This window comes from Chiloscyllium punctatum, chromosome 30, assembly GCF_047496795.1.
Source record: "Chiloscyllium punctatum isolate Juve2018m chromosome 30, sChiPun1.3, whole genome shotgun sequence".
In the NCBI taxonomy this organism is placed as follows: Eukaryota; Metazoa; Chordata; class Chondrichthyes; order Orectolobiformes; family Hemiscylliidae; genus Chiloscyllium; species Chiloscyllium punctatum.
In genome coordinates this window covers 45,132,839-45,159,696 of record NC_092768.1, presented here as the reverse complement: position 1 = coordinate 45,159,696, position 26,858 = coordinate 45,132,839, and the positions used below count along the sequence as shown (strand labels likewise).

General features: G+C 43.2%; 1 protein-coding gene and 1 long non-coding RNA gene across 3 annotated transcripts in view; one reads left to right on the top strand and one right to left on the bottom strand.

Annotated features, from left to right (window-relative positions):
• LOC140455484 (H-2 class II histocompatibility antigen, A-U alpha chain-like) overlaps positions 1-7,550 on the bottom strand; it is a 61,341-nt gene extending 53,791 nt beyond the window's left edge. The window contains exon 1 of the mRNA XM_072550419.1: positions 7,396-7,550. Coding sequence (XP_072406520.1) covers positions 7,396-7,462 — 67 coding nt within the window. The 5' untranslated portion in view covers positions 7,463-7,550. The remainder of the gene's footprint in view (positions 1-7,395) is intronic.
• LOC140455485 (uncharacterized) overlaps positions 1-26,166 on the top strand; it is a 28,762-nt gene extending 2,596 nt beyond the window's left edge. The window contains exons 2-3 of one of the 2 annotated variants that reach the window (XR_011952873.1): positions 2,895-3,029; positions 24,903-26,166. This is a non-coding gene — a long non-coding RNA (uncharacterized lncRNA). Of the gene's footprint in view, positions 1-2,890; positions 3,030-24,902 lie in introns of both variants that reach the window. The other variant, XR_011952872.1, reaches the window with a different exon arrangement.
• Positions 26,167-26,858: the final 692 nt, after the last annotated feature.

Below are 26,858 nucleotides of genomic sequence, written 5' to 3'. Positions count from 1 at the left end.
TCACACAATCAATATCCATTCACCAGAAACTGAACTAGACTAATCACTTAAATACTTTGGGTATGAAAGCAAGTCAGCCACTGGGAATTCTGTGGCAATTAATTCAGCTCCTGACTTCCCAAAACCTGTCAAGGAAACATAGAAAATCCTGAGAAAATGTAGGCCATTCAGCCCTTTGACCCTGCTCCACCATTCAATGCACTCATGGCCGATCATCATTCTCAGTAATTTGTTCACACTTTCTCTCCATACCATTTGATACTTTAGCCCTACAAACTAACTCTAACTCTATAAAAACATTCAATGTTTTGGCCTCAACTGCGTTCTGTGGCAGCAAGTTCCACAGGCTCACCACTCTCTGGGTGAAGACATTTCATTGTCTTATAGAATCCCTTCACAGTGGAAGCGGGCCATTTGGCCCATCGAGATCACACCGACCCTTTGAAGAGCATCACACCCAATTTCTATAACCCTGCATTTTCCATGGCCAATCCATCTAACCTGCACATCTTTGGACTGTGAGGGGAAACCGGAGCACCCAGAGAAAACCCACGCAGATACAGGGAGAAAGTGCGAACTCCCCACAGACAGTCTGTGGAGGCAGGAATTGAACCCAGGTCCCTGGCACTGTGAGGCAGCAGTGTTAACCATTGAGCCACCATGCCACCCCAGCAAAATAACGATTTCTCCTTATTTCAGTCCTAAATGGTTTATTCCATAATTTTGAACTGTGACACCTAGTCCTGGATTCCCGAGTCACCTGGAACATCCATCCTGTGTTTACCATGTCTGTTAGTGTTTTATAGGTTTCTGTGAGATCCTTATGATCCTCATTCTTCTAAAACCCAATGATACAATTGTAACCAATCCAGTCTCTACTCATATTGTCAGTCTTTATTGTCCAGGAATAAGTTTGGCAAACCATTGTGTATGCCTTCCATAGTCAGAATATCCTTCCTCCAGTAAGGAATGTGAAACTATTCACATATTCCACGTATAGTCTCATCAAAGCCCTGTACAATTGCAGCAAGATATTGGACTCGATTCTTCTCACTATGAATGCCAACACACTATTTGTCGTCTTCACCACCTGCTGCACTGAAACACTTAGTTTCAGCAATATGAACACAAGGACACCCAGTCTCTTAGTTTCTAACCCCTTTCCATATTTGTCACCATTCAGATGATCGTCTGTCTTCTTGCATTTGCTACCACCGTGGATAACTTCTCATTAATCCACATTAAACTTTACATGCCATGCATTTGCTAATCACGCAACTTGTCCATATCACAGTGAAGCATCTCTGCATCCTCCTCATAGTCCACACTTCCATTGAGCTTTGTATCATTTGCAAACCTGGAAATGGACATTTAGTTCCTTTGTCTAAATCAAGAAAATATATTGTGAATAGGTGGAGTCCAAGCACTTAACCTTGCTAAACCCTGGCGATCACTGGCTGCCACTCAGAAAATGACACTGTATTCCTACCCATTGTTTCTTATTTACCAAACAGTTCTCTTTCCATGTCAGTACTCTCTCTTCAATCACATGCACTTTATATTTTACACACTGATCTGTTATGTGGGACACTATTGAAAGCCAACTGAAAGTCCAAATAATTCACATCTGCAGATCAATTTGACTAGTTACATTCTTTAAAGAATTCCAATAGTCATAAAGTCATAGAGAGCAACAGCACAGAAAGAGGCCATTAGGCCCAACAATTCTGAACCAATTGAAAACAATGATCAAAAATTTTAATTTCCCCCCTTGGCCCACAGCCCGTGTGCCTTGGCACCGTGCTTCTAAATACTTTTCAATGTTAGAGGATTTCTGTCTCTACCATCCTTTCATACTGATTCCCACCATCCTCTGAGTGCAAACTTTATCCTCATCTCTCCATAGATTTATCATGTGTGATTTCCTGTTCATACATCTTTGACTCTGTCCAATCCTATCACTTTCTTATTAAATCTTTGATAATTGACTCCATCATTTTCACAACTACCAATGTCAGGCTAAGCCTCTAATTCCCTTTTTTTTTTCTCTGCCTCCCTTTTTGAATAATTAGCAACCCTCTAATCCATAGGATTTGTTCCAGAGTCTACAAAATTTTGAAAGATGACCACCAATGAATCCACTCTTTCCAGGGCCATTATGGAAAATATTGTGGAATATGGATGATCAGGCCATGAGGATTTATCAACCTTTAATTATAAGATTTCCCAACACCATTTCTTCACTAATACTGATTTCTTTAGTTCCTCCCTGTCACAAAACCCTATGTTCCCAACATTTTTGAGACATTATTGGTGTCCTTCTTTGTAAAGATGGAATCAAAATATGTATTTAATTAGTTTGCCATCTCTTTGTTCTCCATTATAACTTCCCTATTTGTGACTGTAAATAACTTATATTTGTTGTCATCAATTTTTTTTCTCTTCATGCACTTATAAAAGCTTTTACAATTAGTTCTGTAAGTTCTCTGCAAGCTTATTCTTGTACTGTATTTTTCCTCTACTTTATTTGGCCAATTCGTACATCCCTTCCTTGGATCTAATACTATCTGTAATTTCCCTTGCTAGTCATGGCCAGGCCATCTTCCCATTTTGTACCAGACAGGAAAGAAAAATTGTTGCAGTTCATCAATGCACTCTTTACTTGTTTCCCATTTTCTACCCTCTATCATCTCTTTGAGTATGGTTCCACAACTTACTGTAGCCATCTCGTACCTCATGTCATCTTAGTTTCCTTTATTTAGATTCAGGACTCTCATCTTAGAATTGACGCTGTCATTATCCATCCTAATGAAGAATTATGTTCACTCTTCATAAGGGGCCTCGCACAGCCAGATTGCTAATGATCCCTTTTATTTTCACCAACTACAAGCTAGGAAGGAATACTCTCCACTCTGCCTGGATGAATGTCACCTCACCAACATTCAAAGTTTGACACCATCCAGGATAAAGCAGCCCATTGATCAACACTCTATCCACTACCTTCAACATTCGCCCCTTTACACAGGCAGGTAAGAGGCCAGAACTGCATGGTAGATTGTTGATGAATGAGTGTGTCTGAGCTGCTCACATTGCCACCCTTCCCCCGCATATCCCCTCTCCCCTTCCCACCCATCCCCTTTCCTGCTCATCCTCTTTGCCATCCCCTTTTCCCCATCTTGTCTCTTCCCCCATCTTCCCTTGCCCCTCTCAACCTATCCCATTTCTCATCAACCGCACCATCCTACCTAAATCCTTTCTTCTTCCCCTTCCTATGCTGGTCCTTGAAGAATGAGAAACTTTTGTGTTCTCTTCACTGTTTGTTTGTTATTTATAAAACCTTGCTTAAGAAATTCTACTTGATTGATAAATATTGGTTGTTTTTGCCTTGTTAAGTTGATCACAAATGGAGATCCCATTATTATGAAATAAAAATTCAAAATGAGTTTTTATGTAAAAGGTGTTTATATCTCAACACCCCTAAAACCATACAAGAGGAACATGTGACTTTGAGCCAACAGATCCCAAATCTCTGCACAACTGGGAGTTTTCCTTGCACTTGGTTCTGTTGCAGGCTAGTATATTATAATTAGTGAATAACTCTGTTATCACTTCCAGGATGGTGGAATTACAATTAGATGGGTGTTGATTTGTTTCCATCCATCATGTTCCTATATTTTTCAGGCCATTGTTAACTTTGGAGCAGAAGCAGAAGATTGCAAAGAAACTGATAAGCAAGCAAGAGGTGTGTGTGGAAACAGGGTTGATTGAGAGTGCTGAGGTAGAGTCATTGTTGTGGAGGATGTATGGATAGGATAAGAATGTTGAAATGAATGCACTGGGTGTCAGGAAGCCAGTGAAGATTGATGGGAAAGGCATGAGAGGAGAGTATGAGTTAATCGGGGATAGCTTGCAAGCAGCACAGTTTTGGATGAAATACAGACAGTGAAGAGTGGATTTTACTGTAATCAGGTTTGCAGATGTTGAAGGCCTGTGTTAATGGGTATTGAGGCTGAGGTTGAACAGAGATGGGTACTTTGATGAAACTAGAATTAGGTTGAGTTTGGGTATCAGCTCAGCATCAATGATAAAAGCATCAAACTGTTATTTTATAAGCACTGTTACACAATGAAGTTTTCAGTGAGAATTAAACTATTGCTCAATACTGCAACTTTGACATAGTTTGACTTTACAAGTCGATATTTGTTGATATGACTGGCGTTAACCTCGAGTTTTATTATTAATTCCAAGTCAAAAGATTTTTTTCCCATGGAGACAGGACCTGGCTATTCGATTTCTGTCCAGTATTGTATAATTGTAGTCAATAAAAATTACCATCATCTATCCTTGCACTGTAAGATGTTACAGGATGTACAGCTAGGACAGATATTAAGGTCAATAAATGGAGGTCAGTCAAATTTCAAAAGCAATTCCTGCTTGAAATATGCTAACCAATCCTCTTGTCTCCAACAGATCTGGCATATAAAATATACACTGTGCGGCTACTACGTACTGGATTCTTCACTGTCAGCGTGAAACATTTGCAACTCAGATTTAACTTAATGGCAGAAACATAACAAACAAATTCAACCTCTTCTATGCCAAGTATCTTGTCACCTGTGAGCAGAGCTAATGGCTGGAGAGATGTTGAACAGTTTTTAGGAGCTATGTCAAGGCCTCCCAACTCCAACCTGTCTCTGAATCTTCTCATCACTTCCTGTCCCTTTCTCTCAAAGGACTTTATCTTCCAAAATCTAAATTTTAGATTTAGATGTATCACAATAAGGGAAGACACTGACTAACTGAGGGATGTGAATCTGTGTAATTCTTTAGTGCAGAGGGCTGTTGAGGCAATCAGTGTATTCAAGGCTGAGTTAGATTTTTGATCAGCAAAGGAATTAAGGGTAATGGGGAAATACAGGAAAGAGGAATTGAGGATTATCAGATCAGCCACAATCTCATTGAATGACAGAGCAGACTCAATGGGTTGAATGGCCTACATCTGCTTCTATGTCTAATTATCTTATGGTGTCCCACACTGTTACCTCTGGGGTTGCTGTGGTGAGTGGGATAAATGTATTTAAAGGAAAGCTACTTAAGTATATGAGAGAGAATGGGATAGAAGTATAGAAGGAGGGATGAAATGAACTCCAGTAGAACATTGCTCATTTGGTTGAATGATGGATTCTGTGTGATATATGGTACCCTGTTGTGTGATTTATTCCTCTTATTTATGTGCACCTCCTTGTCAACATCACCCTAAAATACTGCATTAAATTTCCACATGTAAACTGACAACCTGCAGCTTAATCTCACCAACACCTCTTTGCCATCCTACCACTATCTCTGATTTGTCACGTTGCCTGTCCGACATCCAGAACTGGATAACCAGAAATCATCTTCAATTAAATGTTAGGAAAATCAAAGCTATTATTTTCAGTCTGTGATGTAAATATAATTTTCTGACTACTGACTCCATTCCCATTCCTGACCACACACTGAGGCTGAACCAGACTTTACACAGATATGTGTCTTACATAAGTCAGAGCTGATCTTCCAATCCTATGCCTTCTCCATCACTGAGACTGTCCACTTCTATCTCTGGAACTTCTCCTGCTTCAGCTTCTTCACTTCACATTCCACCTTTAAAATCTGAACTTTTCCAAACGTCTGCTGCCTGGATCCAAACTCACATGAAATTCAGTTTACCTGAACTTGTTGATCTGCATTGATTCATCTGGCAATGCTTCAAGTTTAAACTTCTCATCCTTGTATTCAAATTAGTTCATGGCTTCATTATTCCCTATTTTTGTAACCTACTCCAGTTTAACAATCCCCTCACAAATCTGCATCCCTCCAACCATTGGTGGAAATCTCCTTCAAAATCAATTCTTTCATCAAGCAGATCACCCCTTATAGCAATTCCTTCTCGGAAACAAGTTTTACTCTGATTATATTGAGTGAAATACCTTTGGGTCATCGTGCTGTGTAAAAGGCACTATTTAAATGCAAGTTGTAGTACAGTCTAAATTACACACAGTGAATGGTATGGTTCAGATCTGATGTCACGCATGTTCTTCCCAAATGTAGGATCTTAGCTCATTGTCTTTTGATGCTTTACCTGAAGGTGTTTTGTTGGCTGTTTCTGTCCGTGGTGGTTTGTGATTACCTTCCACACAGAGGGGAAGGGTGACTAGATAAGACTTTGATTTACAACAGCCAAATCACAAATTAAGCCATTGCTTTTGGCATTATTGAGGGTGGCACAGTGGCTCAGTGGTTAGCACTGCTGCCTCACAGCGCCAGGGACCTGGGTTCGATTCCAGTCTCTGGCGACTGTGGAGTTTGCACATTCTCCCAGTGTCTGCGTGGGTTTCCTCCAGGTGCTCCGGTTTCCTCCCACCGTCCAAAGATGTGCAGGTTAGGTGAGTTGGCCATGCTAAATAAAAATCTGGGAACTGGATTTTCAGCTTCAATGTGGAAATTGGGAGGTGGGTCATTTCCCAGCATCATGATCCTGCCCCTACCCAGACAGTGGATTTTCAACAGAAGGAGCTGTGGCAGGAATGGAGCCAGGCTGGAACAGCAATACTGAAGGGGGATGGTTTAAGCAGAACTGGGTCAAATGGGCTAATACAGATCTGCCTCGGTGTCATCTTCATGTTGCAAGAAATCCAAGCTCTCCACTGAAGGAAATATTACAGTTGGAACTCTGTATTCTGAGCACAGTGGCTCAGTGGTTATCACTGCTGCTTCACAGTGCTAGGGACCCAGGTTTGATACCAGCCTCAGGTGGCTGTCTGTATGGAGTTTGCACATTCTCCCCGTGTCTGCGTGGGTTACTTCCCACAATCCAAAGATGTGCAGGTCAGGTGAATTGGCCATGCTAAATTGCCCGTAGTGTTAGGTGCAGGGGCAAACATTAGAGTATTAGGGTGAGGGAATGAATTTGGGTAGATTACTCTTGGAGGGTCGGTGTGGACTTGTTGGGCCGAAGGGCCTGTTTCCACACTGTAGGGATTCTATGATTATTGTGAACCATAAGCTTGCTGTTTATCCAACTGAAGTAACCAAGCCCTACAGCACAAATACCTAGGCAGTAAACAATATAATGCAGCCACATTTTTATACACTTACAAGTTTTTATTTACAAGAACTCATTGTTATTATTGTGTATGTTATACCACTTTTGGAACTCATAACCAATTAATTGCCCCAATTGAAAGAGATGCTATTACCACACTGAAACCAAAACAATCATTTTATCCCCAGTTAATAACCAATACTTGAGTGTAATTAAGCACCCAGTTAATAAACAATTAATGACACTATACCGAGCCCAGTCATGGCATATATTAATATCCATATATCATTACATTTTACAGTTTTATAACTCACATTTCACAGCCAAGGTTCCTTGAAGTAAAACCAGCACTAATATAGTAATGTAACATCCAGCTTCCATTCTGCTTGCAGATGTAACCAGATTTCACCTTCTGGAGAGCTCTTAGTCTGTTGTGAGTGTGCTTCTCTCTCTCTCTCCCTCTGCACGAAGTTCAGTTTCTGTCTGACTGTAGTGAGCATTACTTGGTAATTGACAGATATTGTATTATTTATAAACCAATCACCAATCGAGATCTCCTCCATCAGCTGTTACCAGGTGAAATTCAAACCTGTTCTGTATTTCTCTGAGACTTGCGTTTTTCTTATTTGAGAAAGAATTGCAGTGAGATAGATATATGCTCTGAATAGATATTTTTGGATTATTATAGGAAAGATATTATTAAACTGGAAAGAGCGCAGAAGAAATTTACAAGGATGTTACCATGACTCAATGATTGAGTTATAGGGAGAGGCTGGACAAGCTAGGACTTTCCTTTTTTGAGTGTAGGAGACTGAGGGAGGATCTTATAGAAGTGTGTGCGATCATGAGAGACATGGATAGGGTGAACGCACTCAGTTTTTTTCCCAGGGTTGGGAAATCGAGGACTAGAGGGCATCAGTTTTAGGTTAGAGGGGAAAGAATAAAAAGGAACCTGAGGGGCACCTTTTTTACACAGAGGGTGGTACACATATGGAACGAGCTGCCAGTGGACGTGGTTTAGGTGGGTACATTAACAACATTTAAAAGGCATTTGGACAAATACATGGATAGGAAAGGATTGGAAGGATGTGGGCCAAGTGCAGGGAAATGGGGTTAGCGCAAGTGGACATATTGGTCGGCATGGACCAGTTTGGGTTAAGGGCCTGTCTCCGTGTTGTAGGACTAAACAGTTTCTGTTTTACTCTGTTTCTGATGTCTCCTGCTGTCCTCCATTTCTATTTCATATTCCAAGCTGAAACCCTTGCATTTACTTTATTTGATTCAATCAAAGTGTCTCTATAGAGAGAAATACAGTTTCCAATGTTTCATTGGGCTTTAACTCTGAAAGTTCAGGATATTGAGAAATTGGAAACTAAAACCTATCTGCCATTTTTGCTGCCTTCTCCTTTCCCATCTTTTATAGATGCAGAGAAAATAAAGTTAAAACAAAGGGTTAGAGAGTCAGTCACTGAAGTCAATCATAATCTCACAATGTTTGAAAAGTTAGAGTTCACAGTTTGGGACTATACTGCTTTTAGGTAGTCAGGTAGGAATGTGAGGACTGCAGATGCTGGAGATCAGAGTCAAGATTAGAGTGGTGCAGCATCCGAGGAGCAGGAAAATTGACGTTTCGGGCACCTGCTGTGCTTTTCCAGCACCACTCTAATCTTGACTCTGCTTTTAGTTAGTGCCTCTGCCGTCAGCATTACCCAATCTTCTCAAATTAGAACAAGCCTCAAGATAAGGGTGAGGACACTGGTCTTGTTCACTCCTTCATCCTGGTAATAAATTCTGGTTGGTTTGACACTGTTTACTGTCAGACTCCCCTCCCCTTCTGAACACAGGGTATTCACATGCAATGATCAGATCCTGTATACTCCCAGGGCAGGAACAGAATGTGTATCAGATTTGATTTAGATTCATGCATTATTGCACAATGCTTATTTGTACAGCATCTGAAAACCATATCTGTGTCTCAGTGAATGATAAGAGTGACTGTGATGATGCCAGTATTTCAATATAATGTGTTTTGCTGCAGCTTGTGATTAGGAAATGCTGATTGTTCCTCCACATGTCAGAGTGAAAATTCCCCGACCAGCTGGTACTATTTAAAAATGTCTATAATTGCTGTGTCAGTGGTTGAGATCAATCCATAAACCAATCTGATCACAGCCTGACTGACCATCAGCTGTCTTTGGGTCAACTTTTTCACACAGAGGGTGGTACGGGTATGGAATGAGCTGCCAGAGGAAGTGGTGGAGGCTGGTACAATTGCAACATTTAAGAGGAATTTGGATGGGTATACGAGTAGGAAAGGTTTGGAGGGATATGGGCCGGGTGCTGGCAGGTGGGACTAGATTGGGTTGGGATATCTGGTCGGCATAGACGGGATGGACCGAAGGGTCTGTACCCATACTGTACGTTTCTATGACTCTATGACTAAGGGCTGAAACTCCAGCAGAATGTTAACTTAAACTTCAGCCTCAGTCACACACAGTGCCTTTACAATGTCTCCCCCTGCAGGAGTCATAGAGATGTACAGCACGGAAACAGACCCTTGAGTCCAACTTGTCAGTGTCAACCAGATAAAAACAATGACTGCAGATGCTGAAAACCAAATACTGGATTAGTGGTGCTGGAAGAGCACAGCAGTTCAGGCAGCATCCAACGAGCAGCGAAATCAACGTTCTGATGAAGGGCTTTTGCCCGAAACGTTGATTTCGCTGCTCGTTGGATGCTGCCTGAACTGCTGTGCTCTTCCAGCACCACTAATCCAGTGTCAACCAGATAGCCCAACCCAATCTAGTCCCATTTGCCAGCACTTGGTCCATATCCCTCTAAACCCTTCCTATTCATATACCCATCCAGATGCCTTTTAAATGTTGTAATTGTACCAGCCTCCACCACATCCTTTGGCAGCTCATTCCATACACGTACCACCCTCTGTGTGGAAAAAGTTGCCCCGTAAGCCTCTGTTAAATCTTTTTCACCTCTCACCCTACCTCTAGTTCTCGAATTCCCCCCACCCTACCAACCCTGGGATGAGTCTTGTCTATGTATCCTATCCATTCTCCTCATGATTTTATAAACCTCTATAAGGTCACCCCTCAGCCTTCGACGCTCCAGGGAAAACAGCCCCAGCCAGTTCAGCCTCTCTCTATAGCTTAAATCCTCCAACCCTGGCAACATTCTTGTAAATCTTTTCTGAGAATTAATTTCTACCAGGAACCCAGGAACAAACATTAGGGGAGATTTGTCTACATCAGGGGCTGGAGTTTTCAGTCCCCAGATGGGACAAACTGGGTCAAACGTGGTGGCTGGGGCACCACCTAGAACTCTCTCACTGTCCCATTTCTGGTACTGGTTATCCGCATTAAAGTGATCTGAGGGAGTTGATTAGCTCAGTTTTTTAAAATTCATTCACAGATGAGGGCACTGCTGGTCAGACCAGCATGTATTTATCTATCATAATTGCCCTCAGAGGACAGTTAAAAGTCAACTATATTGGCTATGGGTAAGGATGGCTGTTTCTTTCCCTGAATAAGATGGGTTTCTCAAACAATTGACAATAGTTTCATGGTCATCATTAGATTCTTAATTCTAGATTTTTATTGAATTCAAAATCTACCATTTGCCATGATGGGATTTGAACCTCTGTCCCCAGAACTTTACCTGTGTCTTTGGATAACTGGTTTTTGATACAGAGAATACCAACAGCGCGGGTTCAATTCCAGCACAGGTTGAGGTTACCATGAAGGTCTCTCCTTCTCTCACCTCATTTTAAACCACCGCCAATTGTCTCTCTCTGTCTCTTGTGAGATAGCAGCCTATGGTCTGGTAAGACTATGGTGACTTTATTGACAAGGCACAGGGGTTCCAGCAGCTCACAAAAGAACCTAAGGCCTGTCGGGTGCCCTGCTAAATTGACAGCTGAAGCAGGTATCATTCTGTAACTGTGACAACAATGTGCGGTCTCTAACCACAACAACAAAGCACCATCAGGAATGGAATGGCAGACCACTTATCAGTTGGCAGGAAGGTTCCGGAATGCATCAAGTGCATGACCAAGCCATTGCTGTAAAGTGAGCTGGAAGGTATGGGAGTTACGTAGGGAGAAGGGAGAAGAGAGAAGAGGTGGGGGGGCAAACTCCATGAGAACTCAGATGCCACTTTAATATCTGCCACCAAAGAGGCACCCGACTTGCAAATTGCCACCCTAGGACAGAAATTGAAGCACTGAACAAGGATGCTGCACCCTCCACATGCAGGGCATTAAGGCAATGCCACAGAAGTGCCATGCATTGCGAGGAAACTAGCCCCAGGGGCCAAGGTCCAGGTAAAGTGGCAGGAGTATTCTGTGCACCTGGCCCACCACAGCAGGCTCACTTTCCTGGAGACGTCTGAGCCGCCTTAATGATGAATTAGCACTTAGAAACACCCTAGCGACAGGCTCTCCCAAGGAAGCATTCACTGTTACCGTGGCCCATGAAGTCTTCAACTCAAGTTCATCTGAGGGTTCGTTTGTTGAGCTGTGTGGGATATCCCAGTCGTTGTAGCATCCGTGTAGTTACAGATGTCCTCTTCGCAAGTGTCTCTGACTGGATCAGCCTTTTTCAAAAGATACAGCTTCACAGGGCAATGGATTTTGCATCAGTAGCTGGCTTCCCAAGGGGCCAGGGCTTTATAGACTGAACACAGGAGCCCTGAAGAACTCAGCAAGTATGTTCATTAACAGGACAGTCTACCATCAGTGCTCAGCAGGAGTGTGACCATTACCAGAGTTTCCTACAGGATTAGGCATCCTTGCCATTCAGCTCCCTTTACACGGAGTCCGGGCTGACTCTGCACTTTCACCTGACCCCTCTGTTGGATAGTGGGACTCCTTGTGACAAGGATTACCCGCTAAGGAGTTGCCTTCAAACATTCCTGTGAGGATTCCAAACTGAATCCCAGGACATTACAGCAAGGATAACCTGGACACCAGGACACTCTTTGAACAGACTGTACACCAGAGGCCTACTCAGGGAGATTTTGATGCCTTGATCACACTCTGGTGCACCAATGCAATATTCATCTTGGGTATCCAGATTGGTTGGTATGTGCTGCATGTTACACAACACTGCACAGCAGCGGAGTGCTCTGCTGAATGAGATGGTCAACAAAGGAGGCCCTGTATCCTTGGAGGATGAAGTGGTGCATGATTAGGAAGAAGGGCAAGGACTCAGATGCAGAGGATTCTGATGTTCAGGGTGGATTGCGACATCATGATGCTGGGGATGTGAAGGTGGATTCAGGCTGGCTTGCTGCGACCTGCTACATGTTCATAAAATAGAAAGCAGGTGAATGCAGACACTAGCTGGATCAGCAGACCATCAGTATTCTGTTTTCTCAGGCAGCAGAGCAACAAGTTTTGGGAATGTAGGATGATTGTGATATTACTGAGGTTCACTTCACGCTGGGCCAGTTTAAAAGGGATATCAAACATTTATCCAACAATGAGATAAACAGTGATAATAACTAGAATCATAGAATCCCTGCAGTGTGGAAAAAGGCTCTTTGGCCCAGCAAGTCCACACCCACCCTCCGAAGAGACTTTCACCCAGATCCATTCCCCTAATAACTCTACATTTACCCCTGACTAATGCACCTAACCTATACATCCCTGAACACTATAGGTAATTTAGCATGGCCAATTCCCCTAACCTGCACATTTTTGGATTGTGGGAGGAAACTGGAGCACCCCGTGGAAACCCTTGCAGACACGGGGAGAATGTATAAACTCCACACAGACAGTTGCCTGAGGCTGGTATCAAACCTGGGTCCCTAGCACTGTGAAGCAGCAGCGATAGCCACTGTGCTCAGAATACAGAGTTCCCACTGTAATATTTCCTTCAGTGGAGAGCTTGGACTTCTTGCAACATGAAGATGACATCGAGACAGATCTGGAATAGCCCATTTGACCCAGTTCTGCTTAAACCATCCCCCTTCAGTATTGCTGTTCCAGCCTGGCTCCATTCCTGCCTCAGCTCCCTCTGTTGAAAATCCACTGTCTGGGTAGGGGCAGGATCATGATGCTGGGAAATGATCCATCTCCCAATTCCCACATTGAAGCTGAAAACCCAGTTGAAGGTATTTTGAGAGAAGAGGTCATGGAGACTGTGCTGCATTCCCCGGCAACTCCCTGCACAATCAGACTCCACCTACTTGGTCTGAGAACTAAGATTGACAGTTCATTGTTCTTGCTGCATACTCAATGCCAATGATGCCCCAAACAGGACTATCTTCTCATTCTGGATAAAATGGTTAAAAATCACACAACACCAGGTTATAGTCCAACAGGTTTAATTGGAAGCACAGTAGCTTTCGGAGTGACACTCCTTCATCTTCATCACCCGATGAAGGAGCGACAGTACGAAAGCTAGTGCTTCCAATTAAACCTGTTGGACTATAACCTGGTGTTGTGTGATTTTTAACTTTGTACACCCCAGTCCAACATCGGCATCTCCAAATCATGGATAAAATGGGGCTCTTATTTTTTTTGAGGAGAAAGTGAGGACTGCAGATGCTGGAGATCAGAGCTGAAAATGTGTTGCTGGAAAAGCGCAGCAGGTCAGGCAGCATCCAAGGAACAGGAGAATCAACGTTTCACGCGTGAGCCCTTCTTTAGGAATGAGGACACACTTTCCTCATTCCTGATGAAGGGCTCATGCCCGAAATGCCAATTCTCCTGCTCCTTGGATGCTGCCTGACCTGCTGCGCTTTTCCAGCAACACATTTTCAGCCCTTAGACTTGGGGAAAAAAATATGTCTTGTGTCCTAGTTCTAGTGAGTGCAAGCCAGAAAGTTCCAACTTCTCACCTTCTTTGAGACTTAAGATTTTAGTTTCACAAATTAAACATTTATGTTCCGCCTTCCTCATTGCTGCACCTTTGACACAGTCATACAGAGCCTCCTGAAGGTTCGTGGCTATGAATTGCTTGTTTTGTCAGTAGTGAGGACAGGTGTAGGGATACAACACTGGGGGAGTACTCAGTACCAACCAGTGCAAGAACAAAGGCAGAATAAGATTATAACAAATAGGAGTCAGAGAACACCATGCTACCACCTAAGTCTGCTCAGCCATTCAATGGGATCATGGCAGATCTGAGAGTTACCTTTATCTTCATTCTCCTGTCTGCCTGCAATAAGCCTTGATGTCCTGTAGATTCAAAAATCTTTCTACAGTACCCAGCCTGCACTGCCTTCCAGGGTAAAGAAATCCAAAGACTCTGAGAGAAAAAGAGGTGAAGGATTCCTGAATGTGTACAGAACTTCCCAAATGGTGTGTTTTTCTACTGAAATGTGGGTTATTTAATAAATAACTGAAATGATGAACATCACTAAGACCCAGTTCCTGGGATCATGTCACTGATAGCTGGAGTGATGAAGGGCATTGAGGTTAGAACACAGGAGATATTTAATATTGGTTTGGTAGTTATATTGAAATCAAAGAATCCCTACAATGTGGGAAGAGGCCATACTTTCCATCAAGTCAGCACTTACGATCTGAAGAGCCTTCGAACCATACCCCGACACCCCAACGTTTTCCCTGAAAACCAACCAACCGACCTGACCTGCACATCTTTGGATTGTGGGAGGAAACCAGAACACCCAGCAGAAATTCACACAGGGAGGACATGCAAACTCTGCAATCACACGAGGCTGGAATCGAGCCTAGATCCCTGGCACTGTGAGGTAGCAGTGCTAGCCACTGAGCCATTGTGCAACTCTGTCTTGCTGGAGCTCTGAAACCAGGATACAAAGTGGTTCAAGGGCCTTGTCAATCTGAATATACCTGAGGTTCTGTTTACATTTATGGAAATCCTAACCATTACTGAGAGTTTCCCATTTCCTTGTATCACTGGCACAGTAATTGTTATTCAGTGGGATATGGATGAGACGTGAGGGAGGGAGTGAGTATTTGAGTGAATTCCCTTCCCACTATGATGTTAATACTGACTACATCTTCACATTCTCACTTTTCCCCATTTCACCTTCCCAATACAAATCCTATCCTTTCCCCCACCTTTGCACGGTTGTATGAAGTAATTCATTATTGTGGTACTAGAGGGTGCCATGATATTACCGTGCTGTACAGAAAAATGAGACTATCCCAATAAGTTCACCCAGAGACAGGTGACTCTTCAGGAAGCTGGATTGTTATCGGCCAGCACCAGGATTTAAGTCGGTTTGTATTTATTTTTTGTGTGTACTTCTCGTTTATGGTTTCACTTCTGGGGACTTTCCAAACCCGCAGCGCCTCTGAGAAATCACAATGAAATGTAACCCTACCCAATCCTTAGATCACTGTTGTCCTGTGTGTACTCACAATTATAGTCACAAGTTTCCAGCCACTGGTTACCTCACTTCATCACTTCGTGAAGTGTCTATTCACCCACATCAACCCCAGACTGACTGTAGAGCAATGCTGTCCATTAATGGAGAACTTGAGTTACTAAAGTATTAGGTGCAACACAAGCCAAGTTGTTCCAGTACAGTTACAACACTGCTATCTACCTGACAATATGAAAAATTGCTCAGGTATGTTCTGTATACAGAAAGCAGGACAAATCCAACCTGGCCAATCACTGCCCCAACAGCCTCAGGTGACAGACTGTGTGGAGTTTGCACATTCTCCCCGTGTCTGCGTGGGTTTCCTCCCACAGTCCAAAAAAATGTGCAGGTTAGGTGAATTGGCCATGCTAAATTGCCCGTAGTGTTAGGTGAAGAGGTAAATGTAGGGGATTGGGTCTGGGTGGTTTGCACTTCGGCGGGTCGGTGTGGACTTGTTGGGCCGAAGGGCCTGTTTCCACATTGTAACTAATCTAATCTTAAAAACAGTCTACTCTTGGTCATCAGTAAAGTGTTGGAAGTTATTGAAGTGCTGTCAAGTGGAACTTATACAGCAGTAGCCTGCTCAGTGACACTTAGTTTGGGTTCCACCAGGGCCACTCAGCTCCTGACCTTATTACAGCCTTGGTTCAAACATGGACAAAAGAGCTGAATTCCAGAGGGACAGCCCTTGACATCAAAGCTTAATTCAACCAGGTCTGGCATCAAAGGAACCCTATCAAAACTAGAGACAATGGGAATTTGGGGGCAAATTCTCCACTGTTTGAGTCATCAGAAAATGGATTGTTGGAGGTCAGTCATCTCAGCTCCAGAATATCTCAACATGAGTTCCTCGAGTTAGAATCCAAGACCCAACCATCTTCAGCTGCTTGATCAATAACCTTCCCTCCATCATAAGGTCAGAATTAGGGATTACATTAGATTACTTACAGTGTGGAAACAGGCCCTTCGACCCAACAAGTCCACACCGCCCTGCCGAAGCGCAACCCACCCATACCCCTACATCTACCCCTTACCTAACACTACGGGCAATTTAGCATAGCCAATTCACCTGACCTGCACATCTTTGGAGTGTGGGAGGAAACCGGAGCACCGGGAGGAAACCCACGCAGACACGGGGAGAATGTGCAAACTCCACACAGTCAGTCGCCTGAGGCGGGAATTGAACCCAGGTCTCTGGCGCTGCGAGGCAGCAGTGCTAACCACTGTGCCACCGTGCCGCCAAGTGAATGATGTTCACTTATTATTGCACTCCTGAGACACTGAAGCAGTCCATGTTCAAATGCAGGAAGATCTGGAGATCATCCAAGTGTGGGCTGAAAAGTGGCAAGTAATATTTGTACCACATAAATACCAGGCAATGAGCATCTCCAATAAAAGAGAATCTAATCACTGCCCTTGACATACAGTGGCATTACCATCACTGAATCCTTCACTATCAGCACCGTGGGGGGGGGTGGGTTACCATTGTCCAGAAACTGAGCTGGACTAGCCATGTAAATAAACAAGAGCTAATCAGAGGCTATCAACACTGCGATGAGTAACTTCTCTCCTGGCTCCTTAAAGCCTGTCCACCATCTACAAGGTACAGGTCAGGTGTGTGATGGAATATTCCCCACTTCCCTGGATGGGTGCAACTCCAACAACACTCAGGAAGCTTGACACCATCCAGGATAAAGCAACCCACTTGACTGGCACTGTATATACAAGCATCCACTCCCATGACTACCAACGCTCAGTAGCAGCAGTGTGTACTGTCTACACTACAGAAATTAAATATAGATCCTTAGACAGCACCTTCCAAACCCATGACCACTTCCTTCCAGAAGGACGTGGGCAGTAGATGCATGGGATCACCACCCCCTGCAAGTTCCCCTCCAAGCCACTCACCCTCCTGACTTCTTGTTCCTGGAACTCCCTTTCAAGGGCATTGTGGGTCCACCTGCAGCACATGGAGTGCAAGCGTTCAGGAAGGCTTATGCCCGAAACATTGATTCTCCTGCTCCTCGGATGCTGCCTGACTGGCTGTGCTTTTCCAGCACCACACTCTTCGACTCTGATCTCCAGTATCTGCAGTCCTCACTTTCTCAAGGAGGCAGCTCACCACCACCTTCTCGGGGGCAACTGGGGATGGGCAATAATACTGGCCCAGTTAATGATACTCATGTAACACTAGAAAAAAAGTCAGATTTGCATTGTGTCTCAGTGTATTATTTTTGAAGGTTAACCACCCATTTAAATGTTGGAAAATCTGATATTCGATTTATATAAGTCTGATGTTGCATTGATTGGGGAGGAATTCTGCCTGGAACACTGATATCAGTTGTACATTAATTGTTGCATTATATACAGCTGGCATTAAATGGAGATTCACTTCTCACCTATCAAACAGGTACAATCTATTTGGTTGGTTGTTTGCAATGTGTAACTCTATAAATCAAGAAGATTGAATCCAGTTCTTTTTGACTAGATTCTTAGATCACAATAACATCGAAGCATTCTTAGTTTCTGTTTAAGAAGGTTTACGTTACCTGAACAGGTGATTAATACCTTGGTATAACATTCTATCCACAGGGTGGCCCCTTTGACAGTTCTTCTATCCAGTGTCCCCAGGTGGGTAATTTCCCCAGAAACTTTAAGTGACAAACCGTTTCTGAAGTGGTCAAATGGGACATTGAATAGAAAGGCTTGTTTGATGAAGTGATTGCAATATGTGTCAAAGTGTGGTGCTGGTAAAGCACAGCAGATCAGGCACCATCGGAGGAGCAGGAAAGTCGATGTTTCGGGCATAAGCCCTTCATCAGGAATGTGTGGAGGGCAAGGGGGCTGAGAGATAAATAGGAGGGTGAGGGGTGGGGGGAAGCTACGTGGGAAGGTGATAGGTGGCTGCAAGTGGGGGGTGACGGTGATAGGTCAGTCACAGTTTTTGACTCTGGCTCTCCAGTATCTGCAGTCCTCACTTTCTCCAAGTTGCAATATGTGGACCAGCTTCTTTGAGGATCAGTAAGGCTTTGATTGCCAATTAAACTGACTTCTGTTATTTGTTAAAGAGACTGTATGCTGGCCGGTGTTAGAATTAGCAATCTGTTCTACAAGTGACCAGGCGTAAAAAAAAGCTTGGCTGAGAAATATGAGTCTTATTGACTGCATGTTCAGATAAATATTTGAGGTAGGTTATGTGAAGAAGACTTCTGAGGTTCATTGGGAGACATGGCGGGGCATCTCATTCACATTATCAATCAAGAGGATGACATCTCTGAGAGTTTTATGCAATGTTTCAATTCCAATACTTACATCCACTTGTCAGAATTACTCTGCTTAACCTTTTCAAATTAAGTTTTCCCAGGTTGCTTCTGTAAATTTCAAAACTTTTGCCTGTGTGCTTCAGGGACGGAATCATATTTACAATTATATCTTTTTTTTGCAGCATCATAACCTTTATAATCTTCTCCCACAATGAAGCAATAACTTCCTGTGCTTCACCTGTCAGCTTGCTCTGCATAGGCAATGTCCAGTTTTCCTTTGGCCACTTCACCTGTTTTGCTATTTCCGCAATTGATAAAAGGAATGCTTCCGCAATGTTTCCCCCAGTCTTAAACATTTCCTGAGTGGAATTTATTTTATGACCAGGATTTATTTTATGACCATGTCTCCCCTTTGGAACCCTCTTCACTTTGTGCCCTTTTTCAATTGTATCATTTCAAACTTAAAATATTTATCTTTTTCTCTGAGTCTCGCACATTTCTAGTTCTGGTCTTCTCATTTCACCCTTTTCAATTCCATCTCTCTGTTCTGTAGCTTTTAACAATGTCTAATGCCCTTTCCTTATCTTTTTCTGCTGTTTGGAATTCCATTTCCAGCTTTTTCATCTTTTTCCTCACACTGAAACAGCTTTGATTCTAACACAATATGAACTGATTCTGATGTCTCCCTGGATGAATTGCCTTGTCTCTCCCATATCTCTGTTAAGCCCGAACGTTATGCTAGCCTTTCAATTATTAATGCTGCCTTCCTTTTGGCAAACCGTTCCAATTCTCATTTATTTGCCAGTTCTGTCAGCTTGGCTTTTGAGTTCTTTTGTATGAGATATTTCTTCCAGCAGCAGCAGCAAGACTTTAGCAGTTTTTAGTGCCATCTTATCTATTAGAGTGTAAAATCTGTTGTTTTAGTTTATTCTTTTATAACTGTACACCAATTCTAGTACAGTACTGAGGAAAATTGGTTTGCTGTATCATCTTTCAACTGAACTGTGCAGAAACAAGTGTTTTTGCAAATCATATAAACAGGGAGGTATAGAGGGCTTTAAACTCGACAATTGGGGCGAGGTATCAAGCTTGGTAGACATCACAAATCAAGGGGTCTTCCCACCCTATCTCTTGCAAAAATGCCATCCCGTATTCCCAATTTCTCCACCTCCGCCGTATCTGCTCCCAGGAGGACCAGTTCCACCATAGGACACACCAGATGGCCTCCTTCTTTAGAGACCGCAATTTCCCTTCCCATGTGGTTAAAGATGCCCTCCAACGCATCTCGTCCACATCCCGCACCTCCGCCCTCAGACCCCACCCCTCCAACCGTAACAAGGACAGAACGCCCCTAGTGCTCACCTTCCACCCTACAAACATTCGCATCAACCAAATCATCCACCGACATTTCCGCCACCTCCAAAAAGACCCCACCACCAGGGATATATTTCCCTCCCCACCCCTTTCCGCCTTCCGCAAAGACTGTTCCCTCCGTGACTACCTGGTCAGGTCCACACCCCCCTACGACCCACCCTCCCATTCTGGCACTTTCCCCTGCCACCGCAGGAACTGTAAAACCTGTGCCCACACCTCCTCCCTCACCTCTATCCAAGGCCCTAAAGGAGCCTTCCACATCCATCAAAGTTTCACCTGCACATCCACCAATATCATTTATTGTATCCGTTGCTCCCGATGTGGTCTCCTCTATATTGGGGAGACTGGGCGCCTCCTAGCAGAGCGCTTTAGGGAACATCTCCGAGACACCCGCACCAATCAACCAAACCGCCCCGTGGCCCAACATTTCAACTCCCCCTCCCACTCTGCCGAGGACATGGAGGTCCTGGGCCTCCTTCACCGCCACTCCCTCACCACCAGACGCCTGGAGGAAGAACGCCTCATCTTCCGCCTCGGAACACTTCAACCCCAGGGCATCAATGTGGACTTCAACAGCTTCCTCATTTCCCCTTCCCCCACCTCATCCTAGTTTCAAACTTCCAGCTCAGTTACTGACTCCTTGACTTGTCCGACCTGCCTATCCTCTTTTCCACCTATCCACTCCACCCTCTCCTCCTTAACCTATCACCTTCATCTCCTCCCCCACTCACCCATTGTACTCTATGCTACTCTCTCCCCACCCCCACCCTCCTCTAGCTTATCTCTCCATGCTGCAGGCTCACTGCCTTTATTCCTGATGAAGGGCTTTTGCCCGAAACGTTGATTTCGCTGCTCGTTGGATGCTGCCTGAACTGCTGTGCTCTTCCAGCACCACTAATCCAGTATCACAAATCAAGGATAGAGTCAAGGCAATACAGCAAAATATTAATTTAGGAACTAAAGCTCAGAGACTGGTAGGCAGGGACAGAAAGAATAAAATGAAGTACACACCAACAGTCAAGACTAGATGTTCCAAAGATAAACAAAATGTAAAATTAAAGGCATTTTAATACATGTAGCATTAACAGCAAAGTAAACAAATTCATGAAGCAGGCTCAAAGAATGGAATGGCCTACTACCACAGCTATTTTCTATGTTTCACAGCTGACATTGAAATAAACGAATATAATCTGATCGTCATTACAGGTACATGGCTGCAGGATCCAAGGATCCTGAATATTGTGGAGTACATGACATTCAAGAAGAATAGCTATCTGGTGTAAAGTGAAGGAGTGTCACTGATGATCGAGGGTGACATTAGTGCAATGGTTAGAGATGATCTTGGTTCAAGACATCAGGATAGAAAGGAAATAAGGCAAAGATGTCACGAGAGTGAAATGTCTACAGACTCCCTAAAAGTTATCACAATGTAGGACATGTATACAAGGACGAATACTGGGTGCTTGTGAGATAGGGCTAACAATAATCTTAGGAGGTATAAAAGATTATTGTACAAAATGAACATTTCCAATATAGAGTTAACATATTAATCTATGTTTAAATTAGAAAAAATCAGACTGGCAATGATAGCCTTTTTCCCAAATATTTTCTGCTCATTCTGGAACCAACTAGAGAGTAGGTTATCCTATGCTTGGAAACAGAAATTGATGGAAAAACTCGGTAGGTCTGGCAGAATATGTGGACAGAAAGCAGAGGCAGTGATCCTTCTTCAGAATCTCTCTCCATCACTCTCTTCCTCTCTCTCTCCCTCTCTCCATCTCTCTCTCTCCATATCTCTCTCTCTCTCTTCATCTCTCTCTCTCTCTCTTCATCTCTCTCTCTCTCTCTCTCTCTCCAACTCTCTCTCTCTCTCTCTCTCTCTCTCTCTCCCCCTCCCCATCTGGTTCAAAGCTGCCTTGGCCCTCAGTACCACTTCATCCTCTGGCTCATAAGGATCTCTGGACTCAAATGTTAACTTTGTTTTCTCTCCACGGATGGTGCCAGTCCAGCTACTTCTGTATTTGTTTCTGATCTCCAGCATCTGCAGTTCTTTTTTCTTTGTAAACTGTGTTTTGGTATTCTTTAATGTGACAGGATTAATTAATTGCCTCAAGTTAACCTACCTCTAAGTGCAATGATCATGTGATTAATTTTTACATCCAATCTGAAAGGGAGAAGAGTGGGTATTTTAAACTTAATTGGGTCTAAAAGCTGGACCAGCTGAAATGAACTGAGACAGAAAACTGGGGACCAGAATCATGAGAGAAGCCTTGGTAGCTATTTAAGGGGAAATTTCAAAATACTAATTTAATACTAACTTAAAACTTTAGAGTACGTATGTTCCTACTATAAATTCTAAAAGGAAACCCATCATCCCTGGTCAATGAAACAAATTAAAGAAAGAATCAGATTTAGGGCAAAAGCATACAATTGTGAGGGGAAGAGTGGGTGAGCTGGTGATTAGACAGAATATAAATGGTAGAGGGAATGAAAAAAATTATCAGGAGAAATAATTGAAGTATGAGAGGAAGCTAGGTAGAAATGTAAAAAATAGACAACAAGAATTTCTATGAATATTTTAAAAGGATAAAAGTCAGTAAAATGAATGTTGGTCTTCTAGAGAGTGAAAATGGAGAGTTAATAGTTGATAAAAAATGGCAGATGAATACTTTTTCGTTCTGTCTTCACCATAGAGGACACAAAGAGCACCTCAGAAATACCTGTAAATCAGCAGGTAGAAGAAAGGGAGGAACATAGTAAATTACAGTTGCAGATCAAATTGATGGGGCAGTGGGCTGCCCAGTCATTAGCTCTAGTTGAACTGCCCGAGGGTCATAAAAGAAACTGCTGGGGAGATTTTAGATGATTATAGTTAGTTTTCCAAAATTGCTTCAATTCAGGAAATGTTTCATTGGAATTAAAAGGATCAAATTGAACTCCTCTATTCAATAAGGGAGGGATTGAGAAATCAAAGAAGCCACAGGCCAGTTACCTTAATATCTGTCATGAAGAAGATGTTAAAATTTATCGTTAAAGACATTGTAACACATTACTTCCAATTCCCTTGAGTTTTTTGAAGTTATCAGCATATACTTTGTGAAAGGGAAATTACGTTCAATCAATTTAAGTGGAGTTTATTAAAGGTGAAACATGTGATGTGAACAAAGGGGATCTTGTAGAATACTGTACATAGACTGCTGAAAGAATTTGATAAGGTGACACATTAACCATTATTGTACAGAATTAAAGCTAATCCTGTAGAGGGTAATGTAGGAGGGATAGAAGGTTGACTGACACAAAACAGAGTGTACATAAATAGTACATTTATAACACAATTACTGATTGGTGGGCCGTGATTAATTAAGTCTTGGAGATGCCTGTGCTAGGGACTTAGTTTCCTACAAGTTATGTCAATCAATAGGGAGGGAGAGGTATTGCGTTGCTCTTTCAAGGAGCCATTGCATGTCCCGACAGCCTCATGGGTGTTCTGTGTCACTGCACAATGTTTAAAATTTGTTCTAAGAATTGCGGTGCTGTGGTCAAGACCTGCATTCATTCCCCATCCCTAACTACGTAGAAAGAAAAGGTCATTCTCAATGCAACTACATGGTGTTGTTGCTCCTTTCGAAAGGAAGTCAAGAGCAGTATTGGTGTGGACTGTTAGTTCCATGTAAACCAGACCTGATATGAATGACAGATTTCCTCCCATAAACCAGCAGTTTTTAAACCACAGTCTGGTATTTTATTGCCACCTTTACTATTGCTAGTTCTTTTATTCCTGATTTTTTTATTAAATCAGTTGAATTTAAATTAAGGTAGAATTTGGTCTCATGCCGCCAGATAATTAGACCAGATCTCTGGGTGAGTTCTGAAGAAGTGCCATATCAGATTTGAAACATTAACTTAGTTTTCTGTCTGCACAGGTGTTGCCAGACTTGCTGAGTTTCTTCAGCATCTTCTTTGTTTGCAGTGGTCAGTCTGAACCATTAATATTAAATCATTCACCAAAGACAAGTTTTGGAGGTTTGACTGAAGTAAAAGAGACACTGCAAGGAAAACTCCTTTACGCTATGTTAAGATGTGATTAGCTGATGTAAGATCCAGTTAACTACAGACTTTATAAAGATTAGATAGCCTGCCAACAGGCTGTGCCCTTTAATATTTTCCATTCCATAAATATCCAGAATCAAACCTTCACCAGCCTAATCTACCCAGTGACTAATGACTCCTATTTGTGATTGGCTGTGTGGTAACCACAGTACTCTTTACATCCCATGACCGTGTCAGTCAGACTGTATAATGTGGAGTCAGGTTGATAGGGACTTTCCAAATCCATCTCCGACTGTGAACACAACACATACCTGTTCTATTGCACACTAAATAAACCACAAGAGTCAGTATTAATCCTCAATCCAGTCTCAGGAACAGGGACTTTCCAACAAAACCGTGAATTACCGTGCTGCAACCGATAGGGTACCCTTCATTGTTCAGTACTTCCCAGGGGCTGAAAAATTACGCCATGTTCTTTGTGACCTGCAACACATTATCAATGAGGATGAGCACCTCGTCAAGACCTTCCCCACACCTCCACTACTTGCCTTTAAACAACCGCCAAACCTCAAACAGATCATTGTTCGTAGCAAACTGCCCAGCTCTCTGGACAATTCCATACAACCCTGTCACGATGGGCGCTGAAAGACGTGTCAGATTGTGGACATAGATACCACTATTACGCGTGGGAACACCTCCCACCTTGTACATGGCAGGTACTCATGTAACTCAGCCAACGTTGTCTATCTTATACGTTGCAGGCAGGGATGCCCGGAGGCATGGTACATTGGGGAAACCGAGCAAAGGCTACGATAACGGATGAATGGGCACCACACAACAATCAACAGACAGGAGGGTTACCTCCCAGTTGGGGAACACTTCAGTGGTCCAGGACATTCAGCCTCAGACCTTCGGGTGACCATCCTCCAAGGTGGACTTCGGGTCAGGCAGCAGAGGAAAGTGGCCGAGCAGAGGCTGATAGCTAAGTTCGATACCCATAGGGAGGGCCTCAACCGGGACCTTGGGTTCATGTCACATTTCAGGTGATCACTATTGCACTACACATACACACACACACACACACACACACACACTCTCACATACACACTGACACAGGTACACACAGACGCGCACACAGACACCCACACACACCCTTATAGTCACACAAATTCCCACACATACACCCCCTCACAGACTTAAGACACTCTGCACTCACTACACACACACACACACACACACACACACACTTTCTCACACTCACAACCCCCACCCCAGACACACACACACACACACACACACACACACACAGACAGACAGACAGACAAAGAACCACATGCACACATATATTTTGTGGGGTGAATTTGTACTTGCAGAGTTACATTGCACTTTGCTCAAAAACTGGATGCATTCATGTAGAACTCTGTTATCTCACTTTTTAGATTAGAATCAATCTAAACATCATGGCACAGCCAGAGAACACAGGGGCTAACACCTTCAACATATTGTCTCGCTATCACCATTGTTAACAGCTAACCCGAGAATGCAACTTTTAAAAAAGTTTTGTGATTTACACATGAAAGAAGTGAAACTATCACTGTATTCTAACAGATGAAAGGCTTAACAGACAATCAATTTTTCATTGTATAATTTCAGTTACATCACACTGCAAATTTTTGCTATAAATTCTGTTACGATCGAGCCCTCCACAATGTGGGCGGCACGGTGGCACAGTGGTTAGCACTGCTGCCTCACAGCGCCAGAGACCTGGGTTCAATTCCCGCCTCAGGCGACTCTCTGTGTGGAGTTTGCACGTTCTCCCCGTGTCTGCGTGGGTTTCCTCCGGGTGCTCCGGTTTCCTCCCACACTCCAAAGATGCGCAGGTCAGGTGAATTGGCCATGCTAAATTACCCGTAGTTTTAGGTAAGGGGTAGATGTAAGGGTATGGGTGGGATGCGCTTCGGAGGGGCGGTGTGGACTTGTTGGGCCGAAGGGCCTGTTTCCACACTGTAAGTAATCTAATCTAATCTAATCTAATCACCTGATGAAGGAGCGTCACTCCGAAAGCTAGTGTGCTTCCAATTAAACCTGTTGGACTATAACCTGGTGTTGTGTGATTTTTAACTTTGTACACCCCAGTCCAACATCAGCATCTCCAAATCGTGAATTACCAGTAACACATAACCTGCCTCTCCCCCAACACTAAACAAACCATATTTATCTGCTGTCACCAAAGGAAGTCAATGTCAATTCTCATTCTGTTCCAAGGACAGGGACTTCCCATATGTATCCTTGGAATATCAGACTTGCTGCAAAGGCTGACATTCATTCTCCACCCATCATTGCCCTTATAGCATTTGGTGATAACATAACCTCATTCCATTCTGTGTTATTTGGCCCAACGAAACTGCATCAGTATTTTCAAACAGTAATCTAGTTATTCACACCCACCTATCTTTCCATAAATCCTTGCAATCTTTTCTCTTTTTTTTGAGTATTTATTTTTTTTCTCTTTTGAAAGTTACTGTTGAATCTGCATCAATTGTGGATAAACTCATTGTGGATAAAGTAAGGTTTCATCTTGCCTTTGACTTTTTACCCACTTATTAACCCTATATTAAGGGCTACGGGGAGAACGCTGGCAAGTGGAGCTGAAATGCGCATCAGCCATGATTGAATGGCGGAGTGGACTCGATGGGCCGAATGGCCTTACTTCCACT